Consider the following 18,753-nt stretch of genomic DNA (forward strand, 5'->3'; position numbering starts at 1 on the left):
TCACCTGTGAAGCCATCTGGTCCTGGACTTTTGTTTGTTGGAAGATTTTTAATCACAGTTTCAATTTCATTACTTGTGATTGGTCTGTTCATATTTTCTATTTCTTCCTGGTTCGGTCTCAGAAGGTTATACCTTTCTAAGAATTTGTCCATTTCTTCCAGGTTGTCCATTTTATTGGCATAGAGTTGCTTGTAACAGTCTCTTAGGATGCTTTATATTTCTGCAGTGTCTGTTGTAACTTCTTTTTCATTTCTAATTTTATTGATTTGAGTCCTCTCCCTCTTTTTTCTTGATGAGTCTGACTAATGGTTTATCAATTTTGTTTATCTTCTCAAAGAACCAGCTTTTAGTTTTATTGATCTTTGCTATTGTTTTGTTTCTATTTCATTTATTTCTGCTCTGATCTTTATGATTTCTTTCCTTCTGTAACTTTGGGTTTTGTTTGTTCTTCTTTCTCTAGTTCCTTTACATGTAACGTTAGATTGGGTTTTTTTTTGAGATTTTTCTTTTTTCTTGAGGTAGGCTTGTATAGCCATAAAGTTCCCTCTTAGAACTGCTTTTGCTGCATCCCATAGGATTTTGGATCCTCGTGTTTTCATTGTTATTTGTCTCTAGGTATTTTTTGATTTCCTCTTTGATTTTTTCAGTGATCTCTTGGTTATTTAGTAATGTATTGTTTAGCCTCCATGTGTTTGTGTTTTTTACGTTTTTTATCCCTGTAATTGATTTCTAATCTCATAGCGCTGTGGTCAGAAAAGATGCTTGATATGATTTCAATTTTCTGAAAGTTACTGAGGCTTGATTTGTGACCCAAGATGTGATTTATCCTGGAGAATGTTCTGTGTACACTTGAGAAGAAAGTGTTATCTGCTGTTTTTGGACAGAATTTCCTATAAATATCAATTAAATCTATCTGGTCTTGTGTCATTTAAAGCTTGTGTTTCCTCATTAATTTTCTGTTTGGATGAACTGTCCATTGGTGTAAATGAGGTGTTAAATTCCCCACTATTATTGTGTTACTGTCGATTTGCTCTTTTAGAGCTGTTAGCAGTTGCCTTATGTATTGAGGTGCTCCTATGTTGGGTCCATATATATTTATAGTTGTTATATCTTCTTCTTGGATTGATCCCTTGATCATTATGTAGTGTCTTTCCTTTTCTCTTGTAACATTCTTTATTTTAAAGTCTATTTTATCTGATATGAGTATTGCTACTCCAGCTTTCTTTTGATTTCCATTTGCATGGAATATCTTTTTCCATCCCCTCACTTTCAGTCTGTATGTGTCCCTAGGTCTGAAGTGGGTCTCTTGTAGACAGCATATATATGCGTCTTGTTTTTGTATCCATTCAGTAAACCTGTGTCTTTTGGTTGGAGCATTTAATCCATTCACATTTAAGGTAATTATCGATATGTATGCTCCTATGACCATTTTCTTAATTGTTTTGGGTTTGTTTTTGTAGGTCCTTTGCTTCTCTTATGTTTCCCACTTAGAGAAGTTCCTTTAGCATTTGTTGTAGAGCTGGTTTGGTGGTGCTGAATTCTCTTAGCTTTTGTTTGTCTGTAAAGCTTTTGATTTCTCCATCGAACCTGAATGAGATCCTTGCCGGGTAGAGTAATCTTGGTTGTAGGTTCTTCCCTTTCAGCACTTTAAGTATATCATGCAACTTGCTTCTGGCTTGTAGAGTTTCTGCTGAGAAATTGGCTGTTAGCCTTATAGGAGTTCCCTTGTATTTTGTCGTTTTTCCCTTGCTACTTTCAATAATTTTTCTTTGTCTTTAATTTTTGCAAATTTGATTACTATGTGTCTCAGCATGTTTCTCATTGGGTTTATCCTGTATGGGACTCTCTGCACTTCCTCGACTTGGGTGGCTATTTCCTTTCCCATGTTAGGGAAGTTTTCAACTATAATCTCTTCAAATATTTTCCTGGGTCCTTTCTCTCTGTCTTCTCCTTCTGGGACCCCTATAATGCGAATGTTGTTGCGTTTAATGTTGTCCCAGAGGTCTCTTAGGCTGTCTCCATTTCTTTTCATTCTTTTTTCTTTATTCTGTTCCACAGCAGTGAATTCCACCATTCTGTCTTCCAGGTCACTTATCCATTCTTCTGCCTCAGTTATTCTTCTACTGATTCCTTCTAGTGTAGTTTTCATTTCAATTATTGTATTGTTCATCTCTGTTTGTTTGTTCTTTAATTCTTCTAGAGCTTTGTTAAGCATTTCTTGCGTTTGTTGATCTTTGCCTCCATTATTTTTCCAAGGTCCTGGATCATCTTCACTATCATTGTTCTGAATTCTTTTTCTGGAAGATTGTCCATCTCCATTTCATTTAGTTGTTTTTCTGGGGTTTTACCTTGTTCCTTCATCTGGTACATAGCCCTCTGCCTTTTCATCTTGTCTATCTATCTGTCAATGTGGATTTTGTTCCACAGGCTGCAGGATTATAGTTCTTCTTGCTTCTGCTGTCTACCCTCTGGTGGATGAAGCTATCTAAGAGGCTTGTGCAAGTTTCCTGATGGGAGGGACTGGTGGTGGGTAGAGCTGTTGCTCTGGTGGGCAGAGCTCAGTAAAACTTTAATCTGTTTGTCTGCTGATGGGTTGGGCTGGGTTCCCTCCCTGTTGGTTGTTTGGCCTGAGGTAACCCAACACTGGGGCCTATCAGGGCTCTTTGGTGGGGCTAATGACAGACTCTGGGAGGGTTCACGCCAAGGAGTACTTCCCAGAACTTCTACTGCCAGTGTCCCTGTCCTCATGGTGAGGCACAGCCACCCCCCCCACCCACCCCGCCTCTGCAGGAGACCCTCCAACACTAGCAGGTAAGTCTGGTTCAGTCTCCTATGGGGTCACTGCTCCTTTCCGTGAGTCCCAATGCTCACACTACTTTGTGTGTGCTCTCCAAGAGTGGAGTCTCTGTTTCCTCCAGTCCTGTCAAAGTTCTGCAATAAAATCCCGCTAGCCTTCAAAGTCTGATTCTCTAGGAATTCCTCCTCCCATTGCCGGACCCCCAGGTTTCAAAGCCTGACGTGGGGCTCAGAACCTTCACTCCAGTGGGTGGACTTCTGTGGTATGTGTTCTCCAGTTTGTGAGTCACCCATCCAGCAGTTATGGGATTTGATCTTATTGTGATTGTGCCCCTCATACCATGTCATTGTAGCTTCTCCTTTGTCTTTGGATGTGGGGTATCTTTTTGGTGAGTTCCAGTGTCTTCCTGTTGATGATTGTTCAGCAGTTGTGATTCCAGTGTTCTCGAAAGAGGGAGAGCACGTCCTTCTACTCTGCCATCTTGAACCAATCTCTCTGTATGCTCTTTTGAAATGTGACTTTTTATAACTGAGTAAAGATATAATGCTTCCATTTTACAGAAAAAAAAATATATATACACCATTTTACAAAAAATTTATATATGTAATTGTATATATAACGCACGCACGTGTGTGTGTGTGTGTGTGTGTATATATATATATATATATATTAACAGTTTTGAGTCATTCATTGAATAATACTGAGTGACTGAGTGCCAGAGATCCAAAGGTGGACAAGAAAGACTGACTCACTGACTTCAACGAACCTAAGTCTTAGTGGAGCTAACATTCACTCAAACAAGGTTTGTCTAGCTTATGTGACCAACATCACAAAGCTTTAAGGCAGAGAAGAAAAACACTTATAAAATTCTCTCCAAAGTAATCCTTTCTCAATAACTAATTACTGCTTAGCAACACAATATATGACCAAAGGAAAAGAATTCCAGAGTGAAATAAAAGGTTTTGTATAAAAAGGGGTTAAGTAAATCAGCAGAATCATACTTGGAAGTTCTGGGTACCTCTTGTTAGAAATATTGTGCTTTTATGGAAAAGACATTCCACTCAAGTTCTTCCAAATCTGACTAAAGAGGTTATGTAATCCCTCTGAGCCTTCATTTTCCCATTTGTACAAAAAGATAATAATAGCCATTCCATGGGATTGTTGTAAACATGGTACATGCCTGGAGCACAGTAAATGCTTAAATAAGTGTCAGCTGATTTTAATAATAATATTATTTATAGATGCTCAGTTCTTGATCAGTACTCAACCAGTGTTAATTATATCTCTCCAAAGACAATGGGAAGAATGAAACCTGTTTCAAATTTCTCCAAAATATGCAAGACCTAAAATGATATTATCAAAGTTCTCTTAGTCATTACAGGGAAAACAATCTCATTGTGTACACAGGGATGTTTGGAATGAACTGGAAATTTTAAGTGCAGTCCCGGATTCCAATGCTGTATTATCCGCAAAGACTGTACAAACATCTCACTCTCCTGGAATCTTCCTGTGCATGAGCAACATGCTGGAAATTACATGCCCCATTAGCACCTTATTACAAGTGACGACTGTGTAATTCCTCTGAGGCCAGACTACAGGATGACAAGAAAGAGGGCATTCTAGGAGAGACGGCTGGTCACCCAAAGCCCACAATGTCACAGGTGACCTTTAGTAGGAGATTCAAGGTCAGAGTCTCTCCGGACCCAGTCAGACTCTGCAGGCAGCCCTTTGGGTACCTGTGTCCTCCCCAGCACCAGACTCCTAATCAAAAAAGTGTTGGGTACACTTAGTAATAGGCAGGGTCTCAAGTTAATCATAACTCAAATGATATTTCACACTTAACCTCTCTCTACAATTCAACTCAGTTTCAGAAAATTACAACAGAACTTCATAAATGCTCACGGCATATCATCTCACTGCAAAATTAACTGACTAAATAAGAGGTCACAATGCCAAAAAAGAAATGAGATAAAAAACACAAGGCAAATAAGAAAATTACAAGGTCAAATAAACTGCCCAGCCAAAGTTGTTCTAGCAGGAAGATCACCTGGTGCCCATTTGCAAAGTTGGACTGGACTTCAAATGATTAGATAATTAACATATTACACTGAGAGCCTCCCACATTATTCTTAAAGTTAACAGTTAGCTGTTAACAAAAAAGCAAAGGTCACATTAATGAAGCACCTATGTCCCCAAAACTGTGTTAGGTGCATTACAAGTATAATCTTAATGTTGGGACCATTAACCTCCCAGTAAGATTAAAATGGATTATATTCGTTTCATCTCTTTTAAAAGCACCATAAATTATTTGCGGGGTATTTAAGAATTTTAAAAATCACATTCTTTGATACATCCCTCTACGACTAGAAAAGTAAAATAAATAAGTGTGTATAAAATGTATTACTTGAATGAAGTTGGAAAGATGCTTCATTCATACATTTAAATACTTATCTACCTCAAAGAACCAGATTCTACACACACGTACAATCATGCACATACACGCTTGAGTGTTTTCCCAAAGCCACTAAACTGCAGCCTAAGAAGAATGGCTCTGTATAAACCTGGGACTTCTGATTTGCTGAGAAGAGGCTCCAAGTTTGGGGCCAGAGTTACACACCCTGGATAAGTGAAACTCATTGGAAATCCTCCTCCACCCTCCCCCACAAAGGACGCAGCAGCTCCCCTAAATCAATGTCAAAGTCCAGCATTTGAGACTACCAGTTTGAAAGAGCGCTAAATGAGCAGCCTGCCCAGCGCACTCCTCTATTAACCCACAGGAGGGGCGCACGCACACATCCCAAGTCACAGGTGTGCGATGACAAGTCACGCTAATCTCCGCCTGCAAAATAACGTGCTCAGACCATCACCGTCACCGGAATGGTGCTCTCGCCAGAGGAGCACCCTTCTTGGCCAAGGTCTGAGGAGGTGGAGCCCGCTACCTGACTTTCTCCGTGGCTCCTCCCGTTCTCGGCCTTGAAGATGGACTTGGGCTTCCGGGACTTGAAGTTGCCCATGCTGGGTCGCAGCACGTCCAGCCTCGCGGGCGGCTCTACATGCTGCGGCGGCTCACGGGACGGTGCGGGCTCCTCTAGCGGAGCCCCGGCATCGGGATAATTTTCTTTATTGTCTTCATCTCTAGAACAGGAAAGACCCAATTTAGAAAGCACCCATTTTGTAGAAGGTGGACATGCTGGCAACAGGGAAGACCAGATCAACAGGCTTATTGGAAGGATGAACTAAGGTATCTACCATGATTATTTCTGTAATCTGGTCAGTTAATAAACAGTGACTGCTTTCAAATTGAAAACAAAAACAAAAAGAGTCTAATAATCCACCCTGGGAAAGAGAGGCTGGCGATACTCACTGCTGCTCATTTACACGGTACCTAGCAAACTTTTTAGTGTAGACTGCTTCAGAAGAACTGAATGTCACTTTTTAGATCACGCCACATTCCCTTCCCATCTTTGCTAGTGGATACATACTTTCTGTAGTTGTAGCTTTGCACATACTATCATATTTGTTTTTCATTTTTCACTTCAAGATAGTTTCACATATGTCAGGTTTTTCTCTCACCAATAATAATGTGAGATATTCCAGTTAGCTACTGTCATTCCTACATTATAGATTAACACTCTAAACCCCAGAGATTAAATAAAGGGCTAATTCACCCAGACCTGGAGTGGTCAGGTGGGTCCCCAGTCTCTCATGCATGTGTCCTTGGTTCAAGGCATGATGCTTCCTCCTCACTGGCAAGTCTCTAACCATCTCCTTACAACTTTCAGATGCATTTAAAAGTCTAACTGGGGTCTATCTTAATAGAATACATACTACCGGATTAGAATTAAGACAAGAGCCAAGTTTTACCCAGCCAAGCCATCTATCTGAACAACCGTCTCAATGAAAAGCCAAAGATCCCAGTATCTGGGTCCTGAGGGTGTGGAACAGCTGGAGAAGACTGACCTGGCTGGAGTTACCTCCATAGACTCAGCACTGGGAGGGCAGTGCTCATTTTCACGCATCAATCAAATTTAACACAACATCGCCCTGCCCCTTCCATTGCCTCAAAAACAGTGACATAATAACACTCTTATTTGAAGTCATTTGTCCCTCTTAAATCTAGATGCATTTTATTTTATTTTGCTAAGAATTCAGCAACTACCATAGCCAGATGGAGCATTCCCTTTATACGATCAATATGATTGTCCTTAACCCATTGGCAATCATTCAGTACTAGATCATGCAATTCTGTAGGACTGGCCACTTCCCCCAGGCAGTGTTTTTCCCTCCTGTGCCCTGACCAGCAGTACCCATAAAAGAGATTTTGGCAAGGTCAGCTAGCAAGCAATTCCTCATGGCTCAAGGATACACAAAGCCAATAGACAAGATCAGCAAAAGAAGGATTTCTATGTCGACTGCTCAGCATGCCTTTTTACAAATAAAAGATTAAACTCACTAAGCTGATATCAGGAAGATGAGTTCCAGTTAGTCTCTGGGATAAGAACAAAGAAAACACTGGGCCAGGATGTCTGGAGCATGGCCGGGGTGCATGCAGTTGGACAAGATGTGGAAATAAAATTATGTGAAAGAGTTAAACTTAAGCTTCAGGACAAACTTAGTATCTGGTAAAGGAAAACCTAACAGGTGAAATAATTCTTCATGATAGTAACTGAAAACAAAAACAAAACAAACAATAAAACAATGTCAGCGGGCTTCCCTGGTGGCGCAGTGGTTGAGAGTCTGCCTGCCGATGCAGGGGACACGGGTTTGTGCCCCGGTCCGGGAAGATCCCACATGAAGCGGAGCGGCTGGGCCCGTGAGCCATGGCCACTGAGCCTGCGCGTCCGGAGCCTGTGCTCCACTACGGGAGAGGCCACAACAGTGAGAGGCCCGCGTACCGCAAAAACAAAACAAAACAAACAAAAAAACAATGTCACTGACACTGGTTAATATTTTCCGTTAAGATCATCTATAATTTAAAAAAATTGTATGTCACTAATGGGTTTGGAAACCAATATCAAACCATGAGTTGGAACTACACTAGTTCATGTGAAATGCATGTCTTTCACTAGTGACAATACTGCTCATCCACACACCCTATGCTCCTGGGTGAGCAATGAAAGAAACAACAGCGATCTCTACCATAACCTAAATGTTCTTCATTCGAGGAGGATTCTAGAACACTCAAGCATAAAAATGATTTTTCAAATCTAAAATGATGCTTTTGATAGACTCCTTCCTAAAATAATACCTGAATTTTGTTTTATATATCATATTTTCAAGGTGCCCAAAAGGTATAAATGTCATCCTGGACTTGAAAAATGGGGCAAAAAGCATCTTTCTCTCATTACACAAATATAAAACCTAAATAGAAAAGTCATCTGTAGAAATACATTTCCAACCTATTACTGGTTCCTCAGGATCCCCCAAACAGAATATAGGTAATGTAATTTATGTCACCGCTTACTGGAATCAGTCATAACTGAGAATGAGCACGGTGTTCTGAAAAGAACAAGAGTCCAAAATATCTTCCTACTTGTTAGAAATGCAGCCGGAGCCACAACACCTCACCTCTGTGACCCTCATCCATAAGATGCCGGCATCTCTATGTGACAGAGGCAGTACAGTCTCTGTGAAATGCCTACCAAAGAAAGGTGGCTCAAGACCACAATCCAATAAATGGGGGCTACTCTCACTTGGGGCCTTGGGCGAGTGGTTATTTGCAAAGAAAAAACTGAAGGTTATTTTTAGTCTTCCCAATACCTCCAGGATAAATTCCAAACTCCTCAGCAGGGTATATGAACCCTTTGTAATCAGGTCTTTGTTTATCTCTTTATTTTATTTTATTTTTTTTGCGGTATGTGGGCCTCTCACTGTTGTGGCCTCTCCCGCTGCAGAGCACAGGCTCCGGACGTGCAGGCCCAGCGGCCATGGCGCATGGGCTTAGTTGCTCCGCGGCATGTGGGATCTTCCCGGACTGGGGCATGAACCCGTGTCCCCTGCATCGGCAGGCGGACTCTCAACCACTGAGCCACCAGGGAAGCCCCTGGAACTTTATTTCTTACCACTCCTGGCATCCTCAGCTCTCAGGGTTCCTGCCATCCTGAACTGCCTGCTATACCTTCAAGGTAAATTATTTTCTCTGCCCTCTGTTGGCTTGCCAGTAAGTTGCTCCCTCTGCTTGGTTTTTTTTTTTTTTTTTTTTTTTTTCCCTCTGCTTGGTTTTTTGGCCTTATTATATTCCACCAAAAAAAAGAGTCATGTGCCATGTGTAATTTTCTTCAGGAATCCATCCCAGAAACTTCCCTGGGCTATTTGGTCATTCTAAGTGAGTCCTCTGTTTCCCGCTAGTAAAATAGCACTTAATGCGCTGTAGCATCATCATCTATATTCTTGCCTATCTCCTCCAGTGAACTGAATTCCTGGGAGCAGGGATTGGTTTGTCTTTCTCCATCCCGTATCTCCACTGGTTTCTGGCACACAAAAATGTATGAAACAAAGGCCTTCAACAAACGTCTGTTATCCAACAAGTGTCACACAGACCAGTGTCCAAATTCTGCCTCATAGCGGCTGTGTTATCTTGGATGAGCTATAATCCCTCTGAGCCTCAGTTTCTACATCTAGGATGAGGAGGGAAACATCAGCTTCCTTTCAGTTGTTTCGATTAAATAATAAAATGCATGTGAAAGTGCTTGAGTGAAGCAAATGTAGAAGAAATGGTTAACGTGAAGTTTCTGCCATCATATCATGAACCCAGTGATGACCAAGATCACACTCCAGACACTCAATGCCACATTTGGTGAATAAATCTAGAAGCTCTTCCTTAAGGTCTATGATGGGAACAGATGTGCTAATCAATGTTGAATTCAATAGGCATTTACTGAGCATTCTCCATAGAAAAGGTACCGTCCTGAGTGCTAAGGGGGGTATACAAAAGTGGACAAGACAAAACTTCCTTCAACAGCTGATAATCTATTAGAAGAAACAGAACGTGAGAACAAAGTATTAGAATTCAAAGAAGAGACTTAAGATACCAGACCCAGATGGTTTCTATCCTTCATAATTAAGAACCAAGCAATGGTGAGTCCTACCTGAGACTAGAGCAGTCAGTCTGATCTTCATGCAGAGAGACTGTGTCTTCTTCACACCTGGAGAGAGGAGATAAAACCACATCAGATCCAACTGTCTGCTGCAGCAGAAGCAGCAACAGTCTAAAATTATCTGAAGATTAGCACAGGAAACTAAAAAATGGAACACTCTTTACCACTCTCCCTCAAACCAGTGTCAATTCCCCAGTGTCTACCTGGTAATGAATGATACCAATATTGTCGTATCACGTGAGCTTAAATGCTTAGAACCAGAGGTAACACTCCTTTTTCATCCACTACTCTGCATCACCTAAGCAAACAGGATCTTAGCAAGGATCTAAGTGTTCACAGCACTTGAGGGAACATGTGACACCAACACTGGTGGATTGTTGTTGGCTCAAAAGAGACTCCGCTACATGCCTCTTGGCATCTCTTCTGCCTCAAGGCCGTCCCAAACCACACCAGCTGCCCTTTGGCTCACTCCGTTGGCCTCCAGACTTTCTTGACATCCTTCCTTTTCACAAAACTTCTGAAATAACCTCGTGAAAAATTCTTGGCTCTTCCATATTGGAAACTCTCCAGTGTTCCACACTGCCTAAGTGCCTCTGGAGGAGGACCATTCTCTCACTCTAGTGTATGAGTGAGCTTTCGTTCCTATTCTCAGCCCTTCCCACCCCACCTCACCCCACCCCACTCCAGCCTGGAATGCTTTTTTCCATCTTCAACTCCTACTCAGCCTTCACTGCTCCAGCCTCGCAAGCTCTGTGAACTTTTCTTGCCAAGTTCACCCACGTGCCATGTTCCCATTTTAACCTTAGTACAGAATGGTTTACTCTTCATTCTGAGGTTTTAGTAACCAACTAGATCTTGCCTAGCACTCTTATGTAATTCCTTTGTACCTCTGAGATCTTTTAAATTAGTTGTTAATTCCATGAAAAGAAACAACCATCATTTCTTTTTCTAGATACACTGCCACAGTGCCTACAATGTTACCCCAGAGTAGACACTCAATAAATGCTTGAATCAAATCATTAACTCGGGCCCCTCAGCAAGTCTGTTGCCTGGCATAATTGAACAAGCATTTATTGAGCACTCGCTGCCTTCCAAGTACTGCCTTAGGCATTGGAGCTGTGCTTCTCAAACTTTTTGGGATTCACGACTGACCAGTTGGTTTTCTATTTCCAATCCACTGTGGAGAGATAATTTGGTAAAAAGGTCGCAGGAATATCAAATTTCTATAAAAGTTATTAAAGGCATACTCCCTATTCCTGTACTGTTCTTGTCTCAGACAAGTTACAGACAATTTGTGAACACTTTGAGTAGCACTACTGCTAAAGGACAGAAAGTTGAGAAAGACCTAGACCCTGCTCTGACAGAGTCCCAATGTAATGAGTAGACATAAATAAATAAATATCTACATACGTAGATATAACCATAATACAGTATTTATACTACATGAAATCATTTAAAACTTTAAAATATTCCTTACCAGCAATGGTGTATAACTTACCCACAAAACAAATTGATGGAAGTGTCAGTCCTCTTCCCTTACTATCCCTTTTAAATTATGATTTTGTAATGAACTAAACAAAGTCCACCTACAGACTCTAACCCTCTTTACCTGCTGGCAGCTGGGGGGAAAAAATGCATTGACTTAACAAAATGCTCTCCTTAACAAAATGAACTCAATTTCCTTGCTTTCCCTTTTTTTTTTTTTTTTTGACTCTCAATAACCCACTTTGTCCATCTCATAGAAAACAACAATTAAATTCCTAAATGTTGTCTTGTTCTCCTCCATTAGAGGCATTTACTGTAATAGATCATCTGAGCTGTGTAACGAATAAAAATGTTTCCCAATAAAAACAACCTAGCTAAGTAGAAAAGCCAATGAAGAACAGAAATCTAGAATTGTTGCTTCCAAAGAACTAGGGTTCAAACAGAGTTTCAACCTTAGAGCTCAACAATACCTATTGTTTGGGAATTTGGCAAGAACTTTTTTTTCTCCCCCTCATTTGATTTATTATTTTTTCTTCCCAAAGTACAATTAGTTAAAAATAAGAAATTGGCACCAGAACATACAAAGTTGCAGATGCTTTCTGAAATATGAAGCCAGACCTAATTAGCTGATCCAATTTTAAGGACTACTGAACAACTCCAGTCATCACTCAAGGAAACACAATTCCTAGCTTGCAGACATGGTGATGAAATAGATCTCCTTATGGCTTCCGTGGCACACATATACAAGCTCTTTTAGTTCAATTTTCATTTGCTTTGATGAAGACCATCAAGCTCTACTCAATTAACATCTTTCTGATTGTTCTACTGATTCCTCACCCAGGAGCCCCCCGCAAATGCACAATACTGGCCCAATTATAAAACTGGATTCCACACTGGGAACCCATATCCAAATATTCCTACTCCTGGAAAAAAAATCAACTCAGATCAAGTGTCTAACTGGTCTTGGGCATGAGATTCTCTTCCTACATGTTATTCCAATAAAAGAATTTAAAGACCAACCCTTTAATGATGTTCTCTGTAAATTATCAAAACCAGGCATCTTCTAGTACAAACTTTTTCAAACTATAAATTGTGACCTATTAGGCGGTCCTGAAATTATACAGCAGCTACCAGCATTTTGTTGTTACTATTGGTAGAGAAACAGAATAGAAAATGTCAGTATAGTGAGGGTTAAGTGTTATTTCACGAAACTTGTTTAAATAAACCATGTCTATACATTTGTGCTGGATTGCAACATAAAATGTGTTTATTGTTGTTCACAGTAAAAAAATGTGAAGACACATCTATTAAATGACTTCCTTTGAGGTTCTCATGAACTAGAGTCTAAGTTCCTAGAGTTCTTAATTTGTGGTTGCCCAGACAATACATGGATAATTTGTCCTTGCCATCATTTCTCTGTGAAATGCTCAGGGTTGTAACTTTTCTCTCTATTTGGACTTTTGCTTCCTCTATCAACCACAAACAAGAAAAAGTTAGATGGTACTTTATAGCTCACCTTCTCTTTCATATGATCTCAATTAAGCCTGACAGTGGTGTGAGGCAGGAACTACCTTCACATAGGGGCTAAGGAATTTCCCAGGATTCCAAGGCGTAAAGCAATGATGCCTGTGTCGCTTCTGCTCCACCACACTAAGCCCACTGAACAGTCTCTTCAGTCTATGTTCCCAGGGGTTCACAAGAGAGAGGAAGACTTGTTTCTTAGAATAATGGTGCAGAAAGAAGTACCCATGAGAGGTTCTCTTTTTTGTCTTGGGGTAAATAAGAAGAGAGATCTCAGACTGGTGATTAGATAAAATGTAGTTGTACCCCGAAGGGGACTTCTATTCCCTGCAGTACCATGTCCCTTGAAGGCAAAGTTGCAGGGGTATAGCCTGCAATCCTGTGGGATTTCTCAAAGTGTGTCTGATTAAAATACAGGTTCCACTATATGCAATATCCTGGGATAAACCATAATGGAAAAGAATATGAAAAAGAATGTGTGTGTGTGTGTGTGTATATATATATATATAATTGAATCACTTTGCTGTACAGAAATTAACACAACATTGTAAATCAACTATACTTCAATTTTTAAAAATAAATTAATTTAAAAAATGGAAAAAAAATAGCAAGTTCCAGCCTCATCCCCACCCCCACTAGATCAACTCTCTGGGGGTAGAGCCCAGGAATGCGAGTTTTTAAATTAGACTGCCCTTCTCCCCACATAACTAGTGTGCTTCTAAACAGTTCAACACTGACTTAAAGGTTTAAAAACCCAGACTGGCAAGTGGGCTGGCTCCCACTTGGGAATAAAGCCTGGGAAGCTGGATTTTTCACAAGCCCCCATTCCCTTCCCCAGTTGATATTGATAATCAGTTGGTTTTGAGAATTACTGCTTTGCATGATAACTAATTTGTTGCAGAATTCATTGCTGGGCAGGCTTCATTTCAAATAACGGGTTAGCCAGGGCAACAGAGGAAATGACCATGGAAAAATAACAGATGAAAGGGCGCTGCAGATACAGAAGGGAAGGCCAAGGCCATTCTGATCTCAGAAGAATTTGGGTAGCAAAAGAAATTGAATTGGTCCAGAGCTGCACAGACAGGGCCAGGCACGCGAGAAACTGAGAAAAGCATAAAATACGTCCTTGAGTTCCTCCCAATTCCCCTTCGCTTTGACTCTTATAAGACCCCCAGCTGGCCACGCAGAACCCTCTTAGGTTAGACTAGCTGATAACATAATTTATATTAAAGTATTGATGACAATTTGAATCCACCTCCCAGGGGCACAGACTTTTTAATTTCCATTTTAATAAGGGTCACCACCAGAGTTCTTCATCCAAAAACAAAATCATCTCTAGGTAGAATTTCAGGCACTAAAAAAGATAAGTACATGTGGGTAGGAGGAAGTAGGAGTGGGGTGGGGATAGGAGAAAGGGGACGTTTTCTCATATCTAAAACATATAAGAGAGGCAAGTGCCTCCTCTGTGCATGCTGAGACCAGACGTGAACATTTACTGATTACATGCTACTTCTTTGTCTCAGTGTAGTGCATCCTGGTCCTGCTGACTTTAGGGTCATGCCCAGAGAACCACGGAAAACGGTTCATATTACTGAGGGGAGGAGAAGATACTATATTAGATGATGACTAGTTTTAAATGACCCTCGTCTGTACTGTTACACCTATGAAGATTTGGTATGCTTCAAATGTTCTCCTCAGATTTTTAGATTAGCCAGATGGCATTCCCATTGTCACTCAGTGCCTTTTAAAATAAATCATTGTCACTTCTGTGAAAACAACAACAGGATCTTATGCAATCAGAACTCCTTGGGGAGTGTCCAAAGACAAGGTACCAGACTTTCCCCAGCATTTAACTATAAAACCATTTTTTAAAAAATTGTCCATGTGAAATCTAGAATTAAGTAACTCCATTTTGAAGCTGCTATGCCTATGGCTGACTTTGGGGATTCAGCCACACAGGGGTCCTGAGAATCAGGCCCAGGATGCATCTGGTGCTGTAAGCACAGCAAAAGGAGGAAAGCAATACCTGTGCACCTGAACCAGGGAGTCACAGCCTCATCTTTGGCCTGCATACTTTGGCCTGCATCCCTCCCCACTCTTAGGCTTTTAGAAAAGCAAAGTTGTAGCACCGTTACCAAGCAATCTCATTAATGGGACACAGCAGGTCCCAATGAGTATTTTACATTGGATCTTCTAAAATCAACCCTGGGCCTTTTTAAAAAAAAAAATTAACTAAACTTAAGTGAGCCCAAAGCTCAACACAGAGAGCAGCATATCCAAACAGAGAAACAAAGGAATGTGAAAAACAAGAGGGCCTGGGAAGCCCTGTAGCCCTCCATCACCAAGTCATTGTGACAGTGACTTGAAACTCACATAATTTATTTGCCTTTTAGGGAACTTTAGCAAATAACTCCCAAGTTACCGGGACTTCTGTATCAAACTTGCAGCATTTTTAAATGTAGTTGAGTATACAACCTTATACCCCCTTTTTCCTGAAAAAATGTTTAGAGTGACTTCTGTCATAAGGTCCCGGAAGTAAACATAATGAGTTAGCCTAGAGAAAGACTACTAAATAAAGTATAGATATTTCATACATATATGGATATATGTAAATTATATATCAGTTACATATAGTATTAGCATAATATACTACCTGTTAATTTTTAACATATACATATAACATAGTATTAGAAAAACATATTAAGGAAGGGATGACAAGAATTAAAACCACAAACTATAAATATCTAATAAAAAAATACCATGCATGCTGGCCTTGAGTAAAATATTCACTCCTTCATTCCATGTTTGAACGGTGTTAGTCGTCCCAATCGAAAGCTTTAACCATGAGACTAGATAACGCATTCCTCCTATAGCCAGATCTCTGAGGGCAGAAGACAAAATTGACAAAGGGCACGCAAGAAAAGTTTACTCTACTGTGTCTTAAAAGTCTGTACACAGCAGAGGGTGAGACTAAGTTTAGCCTATTTATCACATACTGGAATCCAACTCATTTCACATCCATCTCCTATTTGCCGTAAATGTACACAGCATGCTCCATGAAAACAGACACCAACGTTGGCAAAATGCAACAAAGCTTCCCTACTGACATGTCAAAGAGATTTATTTTTTAAAAATCTGAACTCCAAGAACACATATTTTGGAGCACTGAGCTCCCGCAGGCCATCAGTTTGTTTTAATCACTCTCCCGTAGTTGCTAAAAGACTGATTTCAACCTGTAAAGATTTCTGGGGCCCATCAGTCCCCACGTCTCGCGGTCTTCACAACCCCAGATTACAGGAGACAATGCATCTAGTACCCAGAGCGGCTGGAAACGGTAGAGGATACCTCCCCGATAGTTGCTTCCTGAGAAAGGCATACAAATCTTATTTTAGTGACAAGAATCACTTACTCTGTTACAGCGGTGCTGCTGAAGGAATTATCCTGAAGGCTGAAACAGAAACAAGAAAACATCAGCCAAGTCCGGCCGGGGAGCCGTCTCCCTGACTGCTCTCCGGGAGTTAGAGCACATACACAAACATGGCATTGCAAGGCAAGTCTCAGGGCTCCCCGGCACACTCGCTCTACCTTGGGCTGCTGTCTGCACATGCTCGTAACGACACCCCCAGCAGGGGCCCGGCCGCACAGGCGAACCACAAAGCCCGGCAGCCCGCGAGGCTGCGGGGACAGAGATGGGCGGGGCACGGCGGCGGGGCCGGGACCCCGGGACCCCCTCGAGGAGCACCTGGAGCGTGACCGCGCGACCCCAATCTCGCCAGCCGGGCGCCGCGTTTAATCCGGGCCTCCCGGTGCCCGCCACCCCCGGGAAAGCCTGACTGTTTCTGCCTAGGTGCTGAAATCCGCGGGCGACTTGCTTTCTTCCAGACGTCTCCTACCAGTTTTACAGAGCTACCTCCCTCTAGGGATGGAGGCTCGCAGAGATTCAGAGACCGTTCAGAAAAAGCTGGAAGGGAACGAGAAGGGGGAGGGAAACATAGCTGCTGTTTTGGGGGTGTGGATGTGTGGGTGTGTGTTTATTGCCCAGGAAAAAGAAAAGCCTCTGAAAGAGGGCAGCTGCATCACACCAGATCTGTCTGCACTCTGTTATTTCAGTCCCGAAGAGGAAGCGCCCAGCCCCGGACTGCAGAGCTGTGAATGAGCCCACGCAGGGCGGGTGAAGAATTTGTTCCAGGCATTAGCTGGTGACTGGGGGGGACCATGCGCGAGATGGGGTTTCCTCTGCAGGAGCAGCCCGCCCGAGCTCCACTCCCAACCACCTTTACAAAAGATGAGAGAGCAAATGCACCCACGCTACTGCCTTTAAATAAAGGCAGCCTTGCTGGGGGAGGGGAAGGCTGTTAGCCCCTACTTGCTTCGTTCCCCTGGAGATGTTTGTCCTGCACTCTTTCCATTGTTAATTTCTGCTGCCCGTTGACCTTGATATGGAGTGAACAGTCACCTGGGAAAGATGCTTATTTTGAATTTCGAATTAAGAAGATTCCCCATTCCCTTCTTTTAATCTCTCCACTCCCAGAAGCAGCTGAGATGGTTTTTAGTCAAAATTATATCCGACGGTGTGTTAAACGATAGCAAAAATTTCATTTTCAGATTATCAGAAAAATTACTCAAAACTTGGTACTAAGGGGAAAGAGCGAGACCTTTCAGTGTCACGAGACATTTTTCACAGGTCCACCCAAGGACTGCTTAATTCTCTAAAAAAAATGGACTTGTGTTTGACATGCTATTCACTCTTAGTTAGATTCCTGACCCTGTGGAGTTAGGTGTTAACGTGGCACATTTTGTCCAATCTGTCCAGAGGAAATGATAACCTCAGCATTGATGGTTTTATTGCATTGTGCAGCTTTCACCAATTTTGCATCTAACCTAACAATCTTATACTAACATTCTTTCTAAATGCCTGCAAATGTTCAGATCCTCAAAACGCTCTTGGAACCAAGAGCATCATCATCTTATAGATCCCCTCATTAATCATCATCTTATAGATGCCCTCTTATGGATCCCCTTATTAAAGTTAACAGATCTCTGATATGTCCCTATATTTGTATCAGAGTCATATCTTTAACTTTCAAAGTTATACTTTGAAAAATCAAAATAGAGTTTTCAAAGAACAACACATTTCCTTAAGGTCCTTTGCAATTTTCCTTTCCTCTCTCTAAATATTTTTAAAAGTAGCTGAAAAAAAGCCTAATACAGGCATTCCCTGGAAATATTGCAGGTTTGCTTCCAGACCACCACAATAAAGCAAATGTTGCAATAAAGCTCATCACACGAATTTTTCGGTTTCCCAGTATGTATAAAAGTTATGTTTACACTATACTGTAGTCTACTAAGTGTGCAATAGCATTATGTCTGAAAAAACAATGTACATACCTTAATTAAAAAATACTTCATTCCTAAAAAATGCCAACCGTCACCTGAGCTTTTAGCAGGTTGTAATCTTTTTGCTGGCGGGGGGAGGGTCTTGCCCCAATGTTGATGGCTGCTGACTGGTCAGGTTGCTGAAGGGTGGGAGGCTGTGGTCATTTCTTAAAATAAGACAAGGAAGTCTGCCACGTCAACTTAAGCTTCCATTCACGAATGATTTCTCTGGAGCATGCAATGCTGTTTGATAGCATTTTCCCCACAACAAAACTTCAAATTGGAGTCAGTCCTCTCAAACCCTGCCACTGTTTTCTCAACCAAGTGTGTGTAGTATTCTAGATCTTTTGCTGCCACTTCAATAATCTTCACAGCATCTTCACCAGGAGTAGATTACATCTCAAGAAACCACTGTCTTTATTAACCATAAGAAGCAACTCTTTCGTTAAAGGTTTATCATGAGGTTGCAGCAGTTCC

At 41.4% G+C, this 18,753-nt stretch overlaps 1 protein-coding gene across 3 annotated transcripts in view; it reads right to left on the reverse strand.

Moving 5' to 3' along the window:
* Positions 1–16,821, reverse strand: part of FAM13C (family with sequence similarity 13 member C) — a 139,285-nt gene extending 122,464 nt beyond the window's left edge. For 2 of the 3 annotated variants that reach the window (XM_060090255.1, XM_060090246.1), the window contains exons 1-3: positions 16,310–16,464; positions 9,886–9,942; positions 5,737–5,932 (exon numbers count right to left, since the gene is read on the reverse strand). In XM_060090255.1, the coding sequence (XP_059946238.1) occupies positions 5,737–5,932; positions 9,886–9,942; positions 16,310–16,371 (315 nt within the window). In that variant the 5' untranslated portion in view covers positions 16,372–16,464. Of the gene's footprint in view, positions 1–5,736; positions 5,933–9,885; positions 9,943–16,309; positions 16,465–16,485 lie in introns of those variants that run through there. The other variant, XM_060090264.1, reaches the window with a different exon arrangement.
* Between the last annotated feature and the right edge of the window lie 1,932 nt (positions 16,822–18,753).

This window comes from Mesoplodon densirostris, chromosome 1 (genome assembly GCF_025265405.1).
Source record: "Mesoplodon densirostris isolate mMesDen1 chromosome 1, mMesDen1 primary haplotype, whole genome shotgun sequence".
Taxonomy (NCBI): Eukaryota; Metazoa; Chordata; class Mammalia; order Artiodactyla; family Ziphiidae; genus Mesoplodon; species Mesoplodon densirostris.